The sequence below is a fragment of the Falco cherrug genome, chromosome 8 (assembly GCF_023634085.1).
Source record: "Falco cherrug isolate bFalChe1 chromosome 8, bFalChe1.pri, whole genome shotgun sequence".
NCBI classification, from domain to species: domain Eukaryota; kingdom Metazoa; phylum Chordata; class Aves; order Falconiformes; family Falconidae; genus Falco; species Falco cherrug.
In genome coordinates, this window is record NC_073704.1 from 48,212,494 (window position 1) to 48,231,935 (window position 19,442).

Genomic DNA, 19,442 nt, shown 5'->3' on the forward strand with positions numbered 1-19,442 from the left:
TTAGTTTTTACAATAATTAAACGTAATTCAAGGATAAGCTTGGCTTTTGGCTCATCTATTTTTCTGCCATTTTGTCTGGTTTACTTGCCCTTTCCAGGGAAATTTTGTTGTGAGGGATTAGCAGTGAAGCATGGAATATGTTGACTGCCATGGATGACAGTGTTGAAGAGGTTTTGGGGAGTGAGTTCAGCATTTCTTAGAATTTGAAGTTCATCACAGCTAAACATTTGTAATTAAAAACAAAAAAAAAAAAAGCCACCATTAGGCTACAATGTTTGCATTACCTGCAATCATATTTACTTACCATCCAACAGCTTCTGTACTGCCATCCTGAGGCAAGGTGTGCCTCTCCATATGGCTATCTTTGTAGCTGGGAAGCTGCTTGCTACTAAACTAGAACAGGAAAAAATGTCTCTCTTTGGAATGATGTTGTCTGGCTGCCAAGGAAAGTTAGGTTCCAACAAAAGTATTTTCACTGCTTGAATGAGCTAAGGATGGATACCTTCAGTCTGTGTGGAGGAGACTTCAGAGCTTTCAGAGTACTTTGTCTTCCGAAGCAGTGTAATTTCTGTCTTGTCTGGTCTGAACCAGCTGTTCCTTGTTCAAGAGCTGATGTCTTGTAGGCTAACACTTGATGGAGGGTGCTTGCCTCAAAATAGATAGCGATGAGTGTCAATGACATGCCTGGAGCTGTCCGTGCTTTTGCCCTCTCAAGAGGGTTAAAGGAGAGGGACACGGTTCAAGCTTCTACAGTTATCATTGCTGCTTTGGGTACCTAAGGCTGGAGAGGGGTTAGTTGTGGCTTTTGTGCCTTACTTCGTCTGTTAATGCTGGAGGCTGAAGTGATCTTCCTCTGCCTTTTGCTCTGGGAAAGGAGGGGTTCCTTTGGGGATCCAGGCAGAATGACACCTTCCCAAACTTTTGGTTTCTGTAGATTTAGGAGAGGTGGGAGAATAGTATTTTCTAATCTTTCCTGAAGCAGCATAAGCAGCCACTTAAAGGGGTGACGGCCAAGTCCCTCTGTGCATTTTCAAACCTTGTGTCATTTGTCACTGAGCATTCTCGCATTGGATACTGCTATACAAGGACCAGTTAACTGCGCCTGGGGTCTAGTCATGTAAGTGGTTCAATCTCAAGGCTTGATCAAAATGGTCTCTCTATAAAAATGAAATTTTTCATCTAAATAATTCACTATAAAATGAGAAAATCACTGTTGCTTTTTCAGACAAAGACCAGGAGAGGTGAAGTTTAACTTGTGTTCTTGAATGTGCTCTTTGGTAAATTTCTCTCTGCAGGGAAATGCTCTGGAACATTGAGTCTGCTTGTTAGGGAGGGCAGTGGGCAGGTGGCTGCTTGGCTGGCCTTACGGGGGGACATTTCACTGGTTTGGGCAAAACCAGCTACAAGGTGGGCAGGAATGCCTCAGAAAATTACAAATTTCTGTAATCAAAACACGGTGAACAGGTATTTACAATGTGCTACTGCACACTGGAATGTACATCTGTATCATAAGGTGAGCATCTTACAGGGGGGATTTTTTTTGTACAAGCCCTTCACTTAAGATACCAAATTTTTAGCATTCTCAGCTATTTTCTGTGAACAATTTTGAGCACAACCCAAGCAGCTGAACCCTAATGTAACGCAGCCTTGTCAAATCTTTTGGAGGGGTTTTGAGAGTTTCGTGGTAATGCTGGCCATGATCATTGTGGAACCGTGAAAAGGAAAACTATTCACTGCCTGCAGGAGCAGAGCCTAGACTCCATAGCCATGAACCAAGGGTCTGTGATGCAGATGAAGAACAGATTATCAGTGTCCTGAAGTATGTGATGCATAGATGTGCCTTTCCATCTGTTTTTAAGTCTGCAAAATAAGGGACTAGGTATTTTGAAACAGGTTCTCATGACATGCATACACCGGTTTTGTTTTGGGTCAGGCCCTCTCTATCCCTGTGTGTGCTACTGCAGGGAGAACCTGCCTGCTCCTGGGCTACCACGTACCTTACCCGTGTGTTTCCCAGAACTCAACACCAGCAAGTTTTCAGGCTGTGCTGCATTTTTGCGTGCTGTCTTTAGTAGGCTTTAGGTACAACGTTCTGCGCCTCAAACTGAACCGAGTCAGGCTGGAACAGCCACGGGAAGGCAGCCCCCTTTACTTAGTCCCTAAAATTTTTGCCGGAGTTCAAGCAGGGGCCGAGTTCCCGGGCTGGGAGCGCAGCAGCGGCCGCAGCGAGGGGCCAGGCCGGTGCGGGGGGCGAGCGGGGCCGGTGCGGACCGGGCTGCCCGCGGCGCGTCCCCGGCGGGCGCTGAGCGTCCTCCTGCCGCCGCCAGGGGGTACTCGGGGAGTGGGAACGCGGGGAACAAAAGGAGCCGAGTCCCCTCCGCGGGGGAACGTGCGAGCGCCGGTCCCCGCGCCGCGGCCCGCACATTCCTGGCCGAAACCCGAACCGGGGAAGGGGGCGGGCTCGCCCCGACAATGGAGCCGCGGCGCCAGGCGGGGTGGGGGCTGCGGGGCGCAACCGGGGCACGGGGGGCCGCTGGGTGCCGCTCCGCCCGGCCCCCGCGGCCGCGCTGCGTTACCGCGCGGCACCCCGGCCCCACTGCCTCGCTGGGCCGCGCCCCGGCCCGGCTGCCTCGCCCCGGTCCCTCGCTGCGCTGCGCCCCGGCCCCGCTGCCCCAGCCCGCTGCCTCGCTGCGCTCGGCGGGGCCGGCGCGGCCCCGAACTTTCACCCTCCCTCCGCTCCAAAAGTTCAGCAGTTTGGTGACGTCAGGGCGCCCGCAGCCAATGGGCGCTGCGGGTGATATTTTGGGAGGGGGGAGGGGTGGCACCGCGCCGCGGGCGCTCGCCCGGCTGCCATGCCCAGTGAATGGGGAGCGGGCGGGCAGCGCAGCAGCGGCTGGGAGCGCCGCCGCCTCCGCCGCCTCCGCTCGCCGCCTCCCGGTCCCGGCTCCGCCGGCCGCCAGCGCGGGGGCGCGGGCCCGCGGCGGCAGCAGCCGAGCGGTGGCAGGGAGCGCCCGGGGAGACCGCGGCCGCCAGCCCCCGGCGGGTTACCTGCCCGGCCCAGGTGGGGCCATGCGGAGCGGGGGAGGCTGCCTGGGAGGCTGTCGCCGCCGCTGATGGATGTTTTGTGTGCGTTCGCCTCCGCTCGCGGCTTCGCTTTCATCTGAGGACGCGTCTGGCTCAAGCTCTGTTGAACTCTCTGCCTTCTGGTACCGTTTGCAGATAAGAGAGAGAAAGCCGAGCCCGAGAGGCAATTCCCCACCTTCTCCCACCTAACGTGACCCTTTCAGGCGCTTTGAAGGTTTGCTGGAGCTCCGGCGAGGATGGCAGCGGTGGGCTCCCTTGGGCTGTGCTAAAAGCCTCTTGTTTTCTTTTCCTTTTCTTCTTAGAGGCGTTTCATCTTTAAGGGCCGGCCGCTTGCACACACTTTTATACCCGCTGAAGCCATCAAGAAACCATGTCGCCTGGTGGAAGAAGTGCGTTTTTGTGCCTTGGAACGATCTTGAGCTTTGGGAGCTGGATGCCTGTGGGAGGATGCCCGCATAAATGTACATGTATCGCTTCCAACGTGGATTGTCACGGACTAGGACTCAAAACTGTACCGAGGGATATTCCCAGGAACGCAGAGAGACTGTAAGTACAAACCCTTAAGAGCTCCTCAAGTACTTGTAGAAGCACCTGGGATGAGTTTGGCAACACCTGCCTATGAGTGCAGGGCACATACAGCAGCACTTTCAGTGATCAGACACGGATTAATGTTTTCAGGAGGGAAGGGGAGGAGCTTTTCAGCAGTTACAGCTGCCCTGCTGCTGTTACTGCTTTTAAAAAAATAGTCAGGTTCATGGTTTTTTTCAGTTTCAGTTACTGTCTGATCGGGTTTTGTAGTGACTTGTTTGTAATGGAGTTTACGGCTCTACCCGGAGTGCTCCCAGCAATAATCGTTGTCAATGCAAATGCCAGTTTAATATGCAATTAGAAACCTGGATGTTTTCACCTGGTGGCTGGTAGCAGTTTCTCCTTACTTTCTCAACACGGTGACTTCAACACCGTGGAAAAATCAACTACTGCCGTAAACTAATTGAAATGGCTAAGAAGTCACATTAAAGCATCCTCTAATTTCTGTCTTCAACTGCTGCAGGGAAGCTGGCTGTTCAATTTTTCATTTACTTCATGGTTTATGATAGTAGTGCAATGTTGCAGAGTGTTTCCAACGTCAGCACGGGAGAATGTAATGCGTTTGTTCAGAGTAAATCTTCTGTATCATAAGTTCTCATGAGGTTTTACTTTACTTTTCACTCACGAAGGCAAACTTCAGGCCTCTGATACAGTTCTGGCCCTCATGTGGTGCAGCGGACGGCATCTCCGACATTGCTTAATACATGGCATGTGGCACACTTCAGGGAATGCCCGGTGCTAGATATGAAGATGTCCAGACCGGAATGTTAAGCAGAGCTTCAGCACAGCTCTGCAGATGACCCCAGGGCAGTGCAGTCAGTTGTGCCTGATGTGGACTGGCTGATAACTGAAAACGGTTTTGAACTTGTAAGCAAATGCCATAGCTTGTATGGCCAGACTTCCTATTTTATTTCCTTCTGGGTCATAGACTTGGGGAAACTGCAAACTCTTAAGCAGTTTTTCTTCTAGTAAATCAGGCTAGATGGAGTTACTAAGCTAACAAAGTTTTTGTGCATAGAGCACTCTTAAAATCTGAGTTCTGTCCCCAAATGAAATTTTATAGCATCCTTGAATGTTTCTAAATGTGTTTTATAGTGCTGAGAGCTCTTAAATGATAGCTCTGTGCAGATTTCTTGCTTCCTTGTTCTAATGTCTTTAATGTTTTGTGGCCATATCAGCCTTCCTTGTAACCCTAGCTGTGTGAGCAACACTTCTCATATGTGAGCGTTATGGGAAGGTTAAGTTCTGCGTGAAACTGTGTATCTCTAAAATTGATGGGTAGCAACCTGGCAATTTAGAGACATAAAAACCCCCCAACAACCCAACCCCAAAACAACAAGTACCACAACAAACCGCTACCGAAGTAGTATTCCTAGCCAGCCAGAGTAAGTACGTGTGGTAATGCAGTGTTTTGTATGCCTCCTTGGTGGGGTGTGTTTGCATGGTTTTAAGAGTCAAAGGCTAGAACTAAACTTACAAATTTCAGGCTAAAACGATTCGCAAATGTAAGGTTAGTTGGCCACCTGAGAAGAACTTAAAAATGGTAATTTATTACTGCCTAAGCTTTAGGGGGCCTGAATTAGTTTTGTTACTGGGTTTCATTTGTGAGAGTTTACTTAATAGAGATGTTAACTTCCCTTGCTTTCCGTAAGCAGTTAAACCAAAAGAGTAAGTTGCTTGGCATTGGTATGTTAAGTGATAAACAGAATGAGGGAGAGTGTAATCAGTGTGCTCTGGGTCCTGATAATTTTTGCTGTTATTTACAGATTTAAATTTGAGATTAATGGCTGTGTGAAGAACAATAGTAGCTATTTCACAATATTCGGTGTGAATACTTAACCTCAGAGATACACTACTGATACATATGAAATGTAGCCCTGTTGGATGGTTTGTTTGTTTGGTTTGGTGTTTAAATCCTTGTATTGGAGTACTCGGTGGCTGAAACATTCTGGAAGTAGTATACAAAGGATCACATAGTAACACATCATTCCATATTTTTAAATACTGTCTTCACTTTTCATTCTGTTAGTCCACGTGAGCCTGTCACTGTGTTTATAGTGTTCGCTATTGTCCTTATTACAAGTGTGTTTTAAAGCTTGTATCAGTTCTTTCAAATCTACATTTCTAATTGCACTAACTGGAATTTTCTAATGTGAGCAGCAGAGAGAAAAAGACTTCGTATTCCTCAGAGTCTAAATTCTGCTCGTAAGTGAAACATCAGTCAGCACTGGATATATCAGAGTACCTAATTTTTGTCTGTGGTCCATGGCAACCTGTGACTATGACCCAACACCGGGTTGATGCGTAGTCTTTAACTAGTTTAACGTGTAAATAAAACCAAATAGATTGTATCTGAAATGACAAAGATGTGTTTAATCTTGGATAAATATTTATATTTGGGAGATATAATTTTAACAGGTTTCTTGATGGCCACACACCAAGTGACTTTTTAGAGTCTTGTGCTATGAAAAGGTCTTCGCTTCTTTATGCATTCTCTTGAGCTAAAAATTCTGCATACCTGTTCAAGTTGGAAACTTTTTGCTTTAATTAATAAGAGATCTAATGGCACCACTTAAAATATTTTGCCATTAAGGTTTTTGAGTTATGTTTGTATAAATGTTAGAGATTGTTTGGGCTAGTGGAGCCAAGTTAAATATTATTTAAATTCATGTTAATATGAAACCCCAGGAAAACTGGAAGTGTAACACTAAGGAAAAAAAAAATGGGAAAGCTCTTTGGGAAGGGAGTATTGAGCAGTTTTAATAAATGAACTACTGATCATCTCCTGACACCTGAAGAAATGGGCATCACCAGAGCTTTGATTACTGGTCCTTCATGAGAAATGTGATGCTTGCTTTCTTTACTTTCTTGCTGCATTTTTTTTTTTTTTTTTTTTTTTTTTTTTTAGTGCTTTGAAGGTGTAGTTTTTTGTAAAGAGTTGTACCTGTGATTTCTGTTTTGAGGGGAATCCACAGGTTAACCAGTGGTCACAGAAACAGAATTGTAAATCTATCCTAAACTTTTTTTTACACATTCATCTGTAATAGTAGCTTTACAAATATAGCAAGTAGTATTAGGTTTGTGTTGCAGTCTACCTTGTTATTACATTCTATGATAGTCTTCTAATTGTGTGGTATAGATGGAAGCTTTTGCTCGGTTAGGTTTTGTGAAGATCTAAAAAGAGGTGAATGCTGTATACTACTACACAAAGAAATTATGCAGTCTGGAGAAAATAAGGGGTGAAACAAATATTTGTCGCTTCCAGGAGCGACTTCTATTTGCCTTAGTTCTAGAGAAGGAACCCTCAGAATAGCCATCATGTCATACGAAAGGAGGTCTGAGACTTTTCCTCAAACTGCAAGATGGATGTTCCACAGAGGACCTTGTGTGTGAGCAGAATGATATAGCTGACCTTGTGGATTGTCATTAGTATTTACTGATCCATTCCGTGATTGCTAAGTAGCTTAACATCCTACCAGAAAAAGTTTATAGTCCTTTTATGGAGAAAAATAATAATGGAATAGTTAACTTTTGAGGGTGGGCACAGTGATTTCTTTTTGTAAGCTATGCAACTGATAAGATGTTTTGTGCTGATAAAGGAAGCAGAAGTTACGGGTTGAGAAATTCAGAATATGTAAATACATCCATAAAAATCTTGAATCTTTAACCTTTCTGAAAAGTTCCTTAGGATTGCTTCATCAAGCTCCTTTAATCAGACTTTGCTTAGCAGTGCCTCAGTTCTTATATGTGATTATTTATGTAATTGTCTTCAGTGGAAATGTTTTCTATAAATGTAAAATATTACACACATGGATTTTTGTAACACTTACTAAAGCTGATAGTCAAATTTAGTTTGAGATGGTGTGTAAATGCAGTGAGCAGATCAAAGCCACCTGCTTGGCCATTGTGTTCTTTGGCTCTGAAAGCAATAAGTGTTACGGAGAAACTGCTCAGAAGTCTTCTGGGTCAGTACCTGCTTTCTGTTTTAATATATGAGCCTTTGTGGTGTTCTTCCATTCGTGTCTAGCTATCTCCCTGTCTGTGTATATGTATAAATGTTTCTTTGGAGAATTTAGCTATGTTGGAGTTCTTGATGACCTTATACTTGTTGGCTTTGAATCTTGTCAATTATGATAGCTCTCCAGTGTTATTTGTTGTTTTGTTTTGTCTTTAACTTTGAAGAGTTCTTTACCTTGCTAAATCGATAACGTATGCAAGACTAATCCGTTCCGTGCTTTGTCTGAGTAGCTAAATTGAGTGTGTCCACATTTAGGTGCAATTTAGAAGCTTAGTCATCTGCTTACTCTGGAGTTTTCATGTGGTCTGGGGTTTCTGTTATACAAATATATTATTATGGTGTTTTTGGCCTAGGTGCATGTAGCTGCTGAAGTTGCACTGGCTTGTAATAAGTCTTCAACTTCCTCAATTTTGTCTCCAAATTAAATCTAAGCTCCTGTCTTGAATGCTTCCATATTACGGCAGAACGCAATGTTAAACACATGCAAATATAATTATACTGACTCTTACATTGACATTCTGTTTTTCTAGAGTTCTTCCCACTAGGGATTACCACTCATTTGTTTGTGTAGTAATAGTCTCCAAAACCTTGCATGGAGATTTTTAATTTATTCCCTTCCCCCCTTTCCCTAGGTCATGTGTCAGAAAGTAGACATACATGGCTTTGGCTTTGAAGAGCTTGCTCTTAGAGCTACTGATACTAGGAAAACTTGACTGAGCTGCTTAATTTAATATGGATATGTCCCTTTACTAATTTAAAGCTGAGTACTTGTGCTTGACATGCACTTGTATAAGGTCAGTCTTGCACTATTAAATTTGTTATCTTGTTTTGAAGTGATGGAAACAGGACGGAGGATGAAATTAGCTGCTGTAATTTGGAAGCTACAGAAATAAATAGTGGCCGTTGTCCTGTTGTCTGTATTTGTTTGCACAAATTTGTATCGAAGTCTGAGATCAAAGAGACCAGGCTACTTATTGCAGAATTTTTTAATTAGTTGCTCTGAGACTATTTACTTTCATATTCTTACTTTGGCAGCTGAGTATTGATTCATGCAAAAGAATTAAGTGAAAAGAAAGTTAGCCCTCTAAAGAACAGCCGTTGTCTTTTGGGAAGTCCTAAAATATAGATTACAAGTGTTGCTTTTGTCCCTCAGAATTTGTGTGGGCATGAGTTTGGGGAAGTGTGTATCAAAGTTGGTATAGCGTACCTGTATAGGTGGATTGCAAGGCCAAAAATAAGTAAATCCTGATACTTTTTTATTTGTACAGTAATCTGTATAAAATTTCTTCTTGTACACTGTCTATGTTGATTGTTCTGAAGTTGTTTGACCTTTGTAGTAGAGTAGTATGGGTAATGTTTTGGGATGTCACTGCCAAGCATTTCTTTGTTTGTTTTTTAGTTCAACCATTCACAGTTATGTTGGAAACAAAAATAACCTGTCCTGCATGGACGTTAACATCTGATACGATTTGTTTTGTGCATTTCATTAGTATCTAAGTTACTCCTCGGTTTCCACAGAGCAGAAAGAAAATGGTTTTCCCCCCGAAATCTCCCAAGATGCTTGGGGAGTTATAAGGATGGTGGGGAAAAGAACTTGGCTCTGATAAGGGTATTCAAGGAGTAAGTTTCAGCCATTGCCTGTTAAGAATTGAGCCTGTTTACTGGAGAGGCTGCTCACAAGCCTTAAATGAGGATGTGTCCCTCCCAGGAACTAATAGCTCAAATGACTTGAAGATTAACACTTCTAGAACTCTTGCTATAGTTCTTTTGGTGCCCACGGTGCTCCTTTCCATGTGCTGCCTGTTGCTGCAGCTGATCTTTTAAAATGAATAACGTTTTGTCTGATGATGGTCTAGTGGAATCAATTTTTCCTTGATTAGAAGATTTAATTATTCCTGGACAAAGATGGAGAATAGAAGCCATGGATTAATATTGTAGTTATGTTGGTTTACACTTGATTCACTACAAATTAATGGAAAATGTTTTTTCTTTGAGTTCAGGTTGAAATATGTCAGGATCCTTTCCTAGTCATAACTGTGTTGCTCTTTGTTTCCCACATAGTACACCTGCTAAAGATGGTGTAACGTTCAGATAAATCTTCCGAAGTTTGAACTTGAGTTGAGCTTTCTTTCACCTTTGGCTGAGGGCTGTAGTTGGCCACTCAAGTAATTTTTCAAGCAATTGAAATAAATAGATACATTTAAAAAAAAATAATCTACAGATTAAGTTAAGAAGTAAATCACCTCCCCCCAACACCCCCCCCCCCCCCCCGTAATTCCTGATTTCCTTAGTATTTTTCTTTTTGCCTTACTTGCCTCTCTTTCTCTAAATTTGAACCTACAAAACATAAGTTATCTTGCTACTGAGGTAACATAACTACCTATTTCCAATTTGGAATGATTATGAATTTGCAAGTTTTGGAGCCTCTTGTCTTGTGAGGTGAGCACCCTGAGGTGCTGTGCTGTAGCAAACGTGGCTGAAGGGCTGATTTTTTTTCTTTCCAAGTTAACCTGGAACACTTGGGTGCTTTATATGAAGTGCTGGTCTGCTGCTCGACTTTGCTCTTGATGTAAGCCTCACTGTCTTGTAATACTATAGCCACAGAATTATCTCAAATGTTGTGTTAACCTCAGGAAGACGTTATGGATGTTTTTCATGAGTAACATAGTACCTCTTGGTTCTTTCACCTGTTTGCTCTCTATGACTACGGATAGACACTGGATCAGGTAAAGAATTTCCATGGCTTGGTATTGAAACACCCTTCAACAGTGGCTGATCTTCTGTAGCTGGAGAAAAAGTGTGACTCTGAGCAAGTATGCTTCTCCAGGGCTAGCAGATCATATGTTAGTTTTAACATACGAACATTTAGCTTTCTGGTGGAGTTTTGATGAAGGCAGTGGTAGGACTCAACATTCACACCCATTGTCTTACAGTCCCACAGTTCCCTAACGTTTCTTTTCCTGTTTGGTTTATTTTTTGCTCCTGCAAGACAAAGCAGTGCCATTTGTCCTCTTCAAGTTGAGACAAAGCAAGTTTCTAACTTCAGGTGAGGAAGGAATCAAGATAATTTGGGGGAGAAAACTAAAGCGAACTTCAAATGGCAAAGCTTTTTGAAGAAAAATGATGTTGACGACATCATGGAGAATGGTGAGGAGTAATGTGTGGCAATGGTTTCTTCAGGTGATTGTCTATCCATATGCTTCTATTACAGAATATATAGATGTATATATCTGTAGATGAGCAGTGGTGTTCAGAGAACATTATCATGATAGAGGTAAATTTTGTGCCCCATCTTGTGAAGTCTTTGAGATAGGCTGGTGGAGTGTGCGCCCTGTCCTTGGCTTTTTTTTGCTTCTTGGGTGACAGGGAGTTTCTCTTATTTTTTGTTGATTCAAGTGCATTGCTGTTGTATGGATTTTGGCTTGGGGTTGCTGTTGTCACTTCCATCCCTTGTAAGTTCATTAATGGGTTTTGTTTGCTAGAGTGAGGCTATATCAATTTGACTTTTTTGTTTGTTTTTAAGTAATTTTCAGTGTAAGAAAGGGCTGGGTTCTAGTAATATTTGGGCTGCAACATGGCCCAAGCTCTTCTGTTGTCAGTATTTTTGAAGTCTTTCCTCAGAGATCCATAATGCTCTGCTTCTTTTCAAATCTGTTTTCAATGCTGTCCAGTCAGACATATCATTTAAGACCGTGTATGGCTCTCATGAACAGCAAGAACTTATTCTTCCCCATCGAGAAATGGCCTTGAAAGCACCTGACGGTCTTTTCTAACGGTACTAAATGCATAAAAGATCTACCTACCTATTTATGTGAGGGGAACAGGTTTGTGGTCTTGTACTCGGAGTAAATTTAGCATGGCTTGAGTGCCTTCTCTGTAGAAAAGAGACTTCAAGAGACTGATTTTTACCTCTCTGCCAGTTATTTTCAGCTTTTTCCTTTTCTTTTCTTTTCTTTTTTTTTTTTTGTTTTTTCACCCCAACTGAATCTGGTCTGTCAGTTGTCTCTCAGAATAAATTTGTCTTGTATTTCAGTTTTACACCATCTGTTTGATGGCTGCAATATATGTTTTTAATCTTATGATTGATAGATTTCTGGAGCTTTTAATTAGATTTTTACCTTTCTATATGTGAGTTGCTGCTTTTTCTGAGACCTTAATTTAATTTTGTTCTCAGGTGGAAATCATTTTAACTGACGGCGATATTCTTCCACTGATGAAGGGAGCATTTTCAATAAACATCAGTTTGGCTGAAATGAGGAAGGAAACTCAGTGTTGTAAAGCTGGTCTTGTCTTGACTTCCCATCAAGCAACCTGCAAAACCTATCTGTAATGTCTTTCTAAATTGGTTTCAGAATTTGTGTACTGTTGCAAAAATTATTCGTAACTTCTTATGTCAAAGGGATGGCCTAAGGAGAGGCCTCTGTTCTTCCTGCAGGTGGGTCCATGTAACCACATTCCTGCTTTCAGCTGTGGTGAGGAAACCACCTTTTGGAATTACATCAGGTTACTAATGAAGACCCTCAAATGCCTATGAAATGCGTTTTGAGTCCAAGCAACACTGAGAATTTTGGGAGACAACGTTCTTACTGTTGATGCCTCACTAGCTGCTAGGTGGACCTGTGCTCGTTCCAGTTTGAGCAGCAAGGCTTTTAGCAGCGATGCTATATTTAGGAGTTTTATTGGAGAGACTTTAACCCTCCTTCTGTTGTGCGGGGATACTGTAGTGACATTATGCTGTGACTGTACATTCAGGCAATCACCCAAAAGAACAAGACAAATCAGTTGCCTGTAATTTTTCAGCATGTTTTCTCTGTGTACCTTCGCAGTTGTTTTTGTCCACGTAGACAGAAGTTCGGTGGTTCTTTTTCAACCAGGACTCGATGTAAGTGGAGGGATAAACTACTCTGGAGTTAATGATTTGGAGATCAGTAACCGATTTTAACAGCCTGTGAACGTCCTTGTAGAAGGTGGTGGGGGATGGTGATGAACTGCGTTTCTGATTTTTTTTTTTTTTTTTTCCTTCCATTTTAATGCCCTTGCTTTGGAGGAGCTGTCCTCATTTAAAAATAAAAAGAAAGGTTGCTTTGCAAAATTTTAAATTTACTCTCATCTTCATTGTATCAGTTAAAAACATGTAATGCAAGTCAGGGTACATCAGAGCTGAGAGCAGTGCCTGCTGTACCCATCAGTGCTGTTTCATCTGCTTGTCTTCAGCCCTTTTCTCTTGTGTTTGCTGAAAGCTTGTTGGGATCTTTTTGTGCAATGTTTAATATAAAGAAATCTTGATCTAAGGGTGCTCCTAGGCATGATAAAAGAAATGGTGATACATTTCATATTGGTGAATCTGAGGTCCTGATCTCCAAAATCACAGCACTATAAACCACACTTTTTAATGTCTGGCTCCAAACACTTTTTTTCCAAGAGCTAGATTCCGTCAAGGTTGGCTGCTTGACGGGGGGTGGGGGGTGGGGGTGGCGTGGAGGGGAAGCGTATGTGAATGAACATTCTCATGAAATGTTTTGAAAGATAAGCATTTAACTGTTATGGAAATAACATGCCGAAAGCAGAGGCACAGGTGCATTGTTGTGCATACTAATAGTTCGGAGGACTGTTTCTTAATCCCTGTTTTTTCAGTTGGTCTTTTTCCTTTATTCCTGCGGCAAGAAAGGAATGTGTTAGTTAACTTGTACAAAATAAATGAATTAGTAGCTTGTAAGGTATTACTGGTGTATGTTGTTCTGGGACTCTAATAAATGACCTTTACAGGTTTTAAAAGATGCAGACGACGAGTTGAGCCTTTTGCACTTTCTCAGGTTATAGTCAAAACTAAGTCAGTTAAGCCAAACTGTCCTGCTGTATTGTTTTCACTGACGTTTTCTCTGGGTATGTGCTGGTGAATAATGAGCACTTACATATTTCAGTAGTTTTAAAATTGAGGAAGCACTCGGTTGTCTGTCTGGCAAAAATGGTTATTAGAGTTAGCAGTAGATAGTCTCATATATTGCATAATACTGACTTAATACAAAAACTTGTTTGTGGAAAAAGCTTTTCCAAGTCAATGTGCACCAAAGTAGAAAAGACTTAAATGCCTGACTTCAGGTTTTCTTTAGAGATTCCAAAAAGCTCATCCTGAAGTGGAAGACATTTCCTTAGAATTTTGTAGTTATGTTCCTTGGGACATACTCTCTTGTAAGAGATGGATGACCAAAGAAATTTTTAATTGTTACTCAGAGCTGTATGTAAGAATATAATTTAGTTTTGCATTAATGATTGTTTTCCCCCCTTTACAATAAGAAAATAGCAAACAGCACAGAATCCTCATCTACCAAAGACTTGATTGTCCGTTCTCTCTGTTTTAGTATTTATGTAGCATATAAAGCTCATATAACAAATATGATGACATGATATCAAGCCCATTAAAATGAATCATTGCACATATATGTACTGGTCATCCACACTTATGGAAACACTAATGTTTAATTAAAACACTTGTATTCTTTATATATGACTGAGGAATTTTAGCAAGAAAAAGCTGTAGCCCAAAAGCAGTTTAAATGTCTTGTACCTTCCTGTTAGTTGTAAAGCACGTTTTGCCTGGACTTTAGTGGGACCTTAACTTACACATTTTCCCCAAATGTATTTTTTGTCTGTGTGGTAGTTTTGGGCAGACTAGGGAGGCATTATATTAAGTAGTTGTTTCATCCAGATTTTTCCAAAATTAGCATTTAAAAAGAAAAAACAAAAAAAACCCAAACACGTTTTTTTCTTGGTGAGGGTGGCAGTAGTTGCAGCATTACCTAGTGAGGTGGGAAGTTCTGGGTCACAAGCTTCTCTGAAGCAGTTGTAGCATGATGAGAAGAGGCTGGCAGCCTCATCCTCTTGAAGTGGTAGAGCTGGTTAGGGATGGTGTATTAGAAATATAGCTGGGGAGTGCAAAAGAGAACTCATTGTAAGGAAATAGTACAGGGAAGCAATTCTGTATTTCCAAAATGCCTAAATAGATACAGTAGGGAGGTAAGCTGGAGACAAGAATAAAGTGGTGACACAAATCATGGAAGAAAACTTCTTGAGCAAAAAAAAGTAATTTTCCAGAAGTGGAAATAGATATTGAGAAATAAAGCCCGAAGGCAAAGGCTGGCTCTTTACAGTGAGACAAAAAGACACATCTGGATATAAGTTTCTCAGATAAGAATGTGAAAGAATAAGAAACAGCCCAATGCTCCTTTGGAGTTGTGTTTTAATAGATAACACATGAAAAAGCAGCAAAAGATAAGGAGCAATCAAAAATGTTTTATGGATTTTTTTTTTTGGGTGGGGTGGGTGGTTTTCCAGTTTTTTTTTTTTTTTGTCCTAGGGGGTTCTTAGCTAATTGCTTATGATTTTGTTTTTTTAGAAGTTGAAAATGAATTATTCTCAGTTGATGTTAACTTTCCAGGGTTGTTCTTTGACAGTTCTTAAGTATGCAGTAAGCTTAGTGCAAAGTGGTTTTATAAGCATAAGTAGTGTCAGTAACTTGAAACACCAAATATGTGTCCCAAGTCATGTTTAGAAAAACTTATGTTTTGTGTTCATTTTACAAATATTGTGAGATCAATTCCAGCAAGTGACCTGTTGAAAACCAAAAGTTGGAGGTGGAGGGGTTGGGGGTGGCGGAACAGGGAAGGCAGGAATCTACTTGAGAGTATAGAAAACTGCTTGTGGTTGTAACATGTGGATACTAACTGGTCAAGTCAAATACACAAATTTCTTCAAGATTTCATATTGCTTTTAAATCTATTCTGCATCTTTTACTGCACTTCTTGGCTTAATCTGCTCCTTAGTAGCTACAATACACGCTCAGTGTGGTACTTCTGGAAGGGATGGAGTTGGTGAAAGCGAATGCTTTTTAAATTAAAAAAAAAAAAAAAAACTAACAAAAAACTTGAACAACAACAAAAAGAAACCCAGAAGAAAAAACATAAGGACCTCCATTACATTTCCAGGAAAAGATCTGGGAAGAATTTCTAGTCTGTGCATGTCTGAAGGTGAGCAAGGAGATGAAATCAAGGCTTGATTTTCATGTAGGGCTTCACTAAAACAATTTGTTGCTAGAACTTTTCCCTAAGTCATCAAGAATGACAGCAGTCAGAGGCAGGTAGGAAATATTTCAAGTCTGAAGCATCAAATTGTCTGTGTTAATAAAGAGCACTTAACAAGTAGCAGTTTTTTCACTGCATTATATTCAGTCATATACCACATAGTTAAGTGAAATGCAGACTTAAATGCAAACATCAGGTATCGTCTCTGTGGAATAAAGTAATATGAATTTTGCTGAGGTTTATATGCAGTTCTTCCACGCCCCGCCCCCCCCCCCCCCCCCCGAGCCTCTTGTGATTGATAGTGTATAGAATTAAAAAATAAAAACCAATAAAAAAAGGCAAGTGTGTAGAAGAGTCAGGGTAAAAAACAAAAAGAAAAATAGTAAATTTTGTCAGTCCTTGTTTCCCAATTCATTTATTGCATTCTAGAAGTCCTTTGTTGACACTAGTGTTAAGCACACTGGAGAAATTACTAAAATTTTGGGAAAGTGTGTTTGCCATAAATTGTACTAATGATGTTAACTCTTAAGAATGGTCATTGTTCTTGGAAGATTTTTGTGAAGTCCACAGGTTGTGTTTTACTCTGATTTACAAGGTATTACTAATTGAAATAATGAATGTAAATTCATTTGGGTAACCTTTAAAGTCCAAAAGCGATAAAGATTGAAGTGCAGGCACATATCTGTTCATATCCTGATGAGATTGTCCATTTGATAGTTGAATAAAAATATGGCCCAAAGCATGTTTGACATTGTCTGATTTTTACCTGTGTGACTGCTTGGTCTTTGGCATATCACTGAACTGATGGAGCTACAAATATCCATACGGCCAGCTGGTGCATGCTGGTTATGAAAGATTTGGTACAGTTAGAGGAATTAAGTAGGAATGGTTAAATAAAATGCAGAATTGAAAAGAAGCAAAAAAATGAAGTTTTTGTATATGCGGCTGTTAACCCTGGCTGGGTTTTTTTATATGAATAAAACGATGCTTGGGCTAATATGACACAGTACTGTACTTTTTATAATATGCACATCCTGGTTTCTTCATACTAAATCATGTTTCTGTAGCAACTGTGTTTTAAAATATTTGCTGTAGTTTTCTTTGTGCTTCAGATTTTAAAGCTTCATATGAACCCCTCGCCTCCCCCCAGAACAGAAACCGACAAATGTTCTACCTTTTTCTTTGTATAAAATGTAGAATCCTAAAATCTTTAAGGTTGGAAGGGACTTCAGGAGGTCTTGTAGTCTACCCTTGGCTCAAAGCAGGGCCAACGTGGAATTCAGACCAGGTTACATAGGGATTTGTCCAGCTGGGTCTTGAAAACGACTACATCTTTATGCAACCTGTTCCACAGCTTGATTCTGCTGGTAATAACAGGTTTGTTGGGGTTTTTTATAAACAGCCACAATCTCCCCTGTTTCATTTTGTGGTCATTTTATCTCTTCTGCTGCATACCTCAGTGAAGAGCCTTGCTCCATGGTCAGAGTAGCCCCTCGGTACGTATTGGAAGACTGCTCATCCATCACCCAAAGCCTGCCCTTTTGCAGATGAAACAAGCCAAGCTTCCTCAGGCTCAGCTGATGTGGTCAAGTCCCTTGATCATTTCAGTAGTATTTTACTGGACTTGCTCAAGTTTATTGGCATCTTTCTTGGATGGAGGGGCCCAAAACTGGACAGTGTTCCTTGTGTAGAGAAAGACATTGTTCTCCCTTAATCCACAATGTTTCAGCATAGAAGGCAGTCAAGCTGGTCAAATGTGGTTGATCGCTGGTCAATCTGTTGGCTATTTTCAGTCATCTCCTCTTCAGTGTGCCCAGAAATCGCTTCCAGTAGTGTTTGCACTGACTTTTCCAGGGACCAGAATGAGGCTGGCCAGCCTGCACTTTGCCATATCATTCTTTTCGATGTTTTTAAAGACAAATATAATAGTTACCTGTATCAGAGATGTCACAGCAGGGTGCACCTTATCAGCCAGGTCTCTGCACCAACGGATCCATCCTGCCCGTTCGCTCAGGCATGAACGGGTCAGTATTTCTTAAGAGATGACTTGATCTTCTGCCACCGCTGGCTGTTTCTCTCCTTCTTGAACCTTGTCTGTAGACACAAAGATTTGGGGTATTGTGTCACTGAAGGCTTCATGCAAAGAAGGCATTGAGCACCTCCGTCTGTCACTAAACCATCCTATCTTGCTTTTATAGCTAATATATTGCTAGAAGTTTTTCTTGATGACCGTTGCCAGTTTGAATGCGAAAATGCACAAACAGTGTAATGGCAAAACAATAAAAGCTTTGTTTCCCAAGAATGTGTGCTGCTTGAGTTATTGGGAGGAATTGGGCTAATGAAAAATATCAGTAACTCTTTAGTTTCAGGAATCAATATTCAATTGTTATCACTTGAATTTTAGCTCCACATTTTGAATGTACTGCCAAGTTGATTTAACATATAAAATAAATCCTTTGGAATGTATTACAAATTAATCTTAACAAAGAATGTGTGCTATATCCTCAAAACAGTTGCTCTTAAATTTGTGGGGAAATTATTTTTCTTCTGTTCTTCATGGACTTCTGGACATTTCATGAATTGAGTCCTAGCTTTTGATGTAAATTCTAAATGGTGTATTGGATCCTGACCTGTTTGGTTCTTGGGGGACAAGAGTATTTTTGTTAGTTCGTAATTGCATTGTTCTGTGTGACATAAAAATGTTATGCATCCCTTGTTGGAAAATACCAAAAAATGAGGTTAAGAGAAACGCACCTTCCCTGTAGATTACATGGGGTATTGGTTTAATTAAGATTCTTTTCAGAGTATTGGGTTTTATGCTGATTTGTTTGTCCCACATGTGACACAAATGTGTACAGTTTTGAGCTGGTATGTGGTGGCCACTTTGAAGACTTAGCAGGAACAGAAACTAAATTTTGTTTGAGGTTCTATGACTAGAAATACATACTTACCTTACAAAGCAGTTGGACAGGAACAAATCCTAGTGCTGTCTAACGTGGGTAACAGCTGTCTTTTGAAGTGCATGGCAGTTAATTTTTCCTAAATACAGTATGCATTTCTCTACTGCTCTTATTGAATTCTCTATTAATATAAATGAACAAACATCTGATGACTTGAATGAAGTTGCAACTGGTGCTCTAGATTTCCTTCTACGTAGATTGCAGTTTATTTTCACTTTGTACATCTTTTCATTTTGTGTTCATGTCTTCCTGCACTAAAGACGAATGGATCAATAAATATTTTCCCAAATACTGCCCGTCTAGGACCTGTGTTTGTCATTGACCTGCAAAATTGGCTACTGCTATAAAAGTTTTGGACATCAGAGGCGATCTTCAGTTTTGTGGTTAGGAATGCCACTGTGTGTGCCAGGTTGGCACCTGAGGGTTCTCTGAAAGGGGGGAAATGTTGTTGCTCTGGAACTCTTACTGACAGTAACTAGCTTTAACCAAACGAAATAATTGTTTCTTCTAGAAGGAGAACCAACTTGAAGTGACTTATTTTCTGACCAAAAGCTTTACAGGGTTAGGCCTGGAGTCTGGTGGTTTTCCAGATCAGAAAACAGCGTAACTTAAAAAAATGCATTAAGTAGAAGCTTGTCTTAAGGCAAACACACCACCTGCAGTAAGACCATCAGGCCGAGAGTCTTTTTGTATACCTGTGAACTCATACAGTGC

At 41.2% G+C, this 19,442-nt stretch overlaps 1 protein-coding gene across 1 annotated transcript in view; it reads left to right on the forward strand.

Moving 5' to 3' along the window:
- Nucleotides 1-2,831: 2,831 nt before the first annotated feature.
- Nucleotides 2,832-19,442, forward strand: part of SLIT3 (slit guidance ligand 3) — a 531,568-nt gene continuing 514,957 nt past the window's right edge. The window contains exons 1-2 of the mRNA XM_027810336.2: nt 2,832-3,298; nt 3,387-3,630. Of these exons, the coding sequence (XP_027666137.1) occupies nt 3,455-3,630 (176 nt within the window). The 5' untranslated portion in view covers nt 2,832-3,298; nt 3,387-3,454. The remainder of the gene's footprint in view (nt 3,299-3,386; nt 3,631-19,442) is intronic.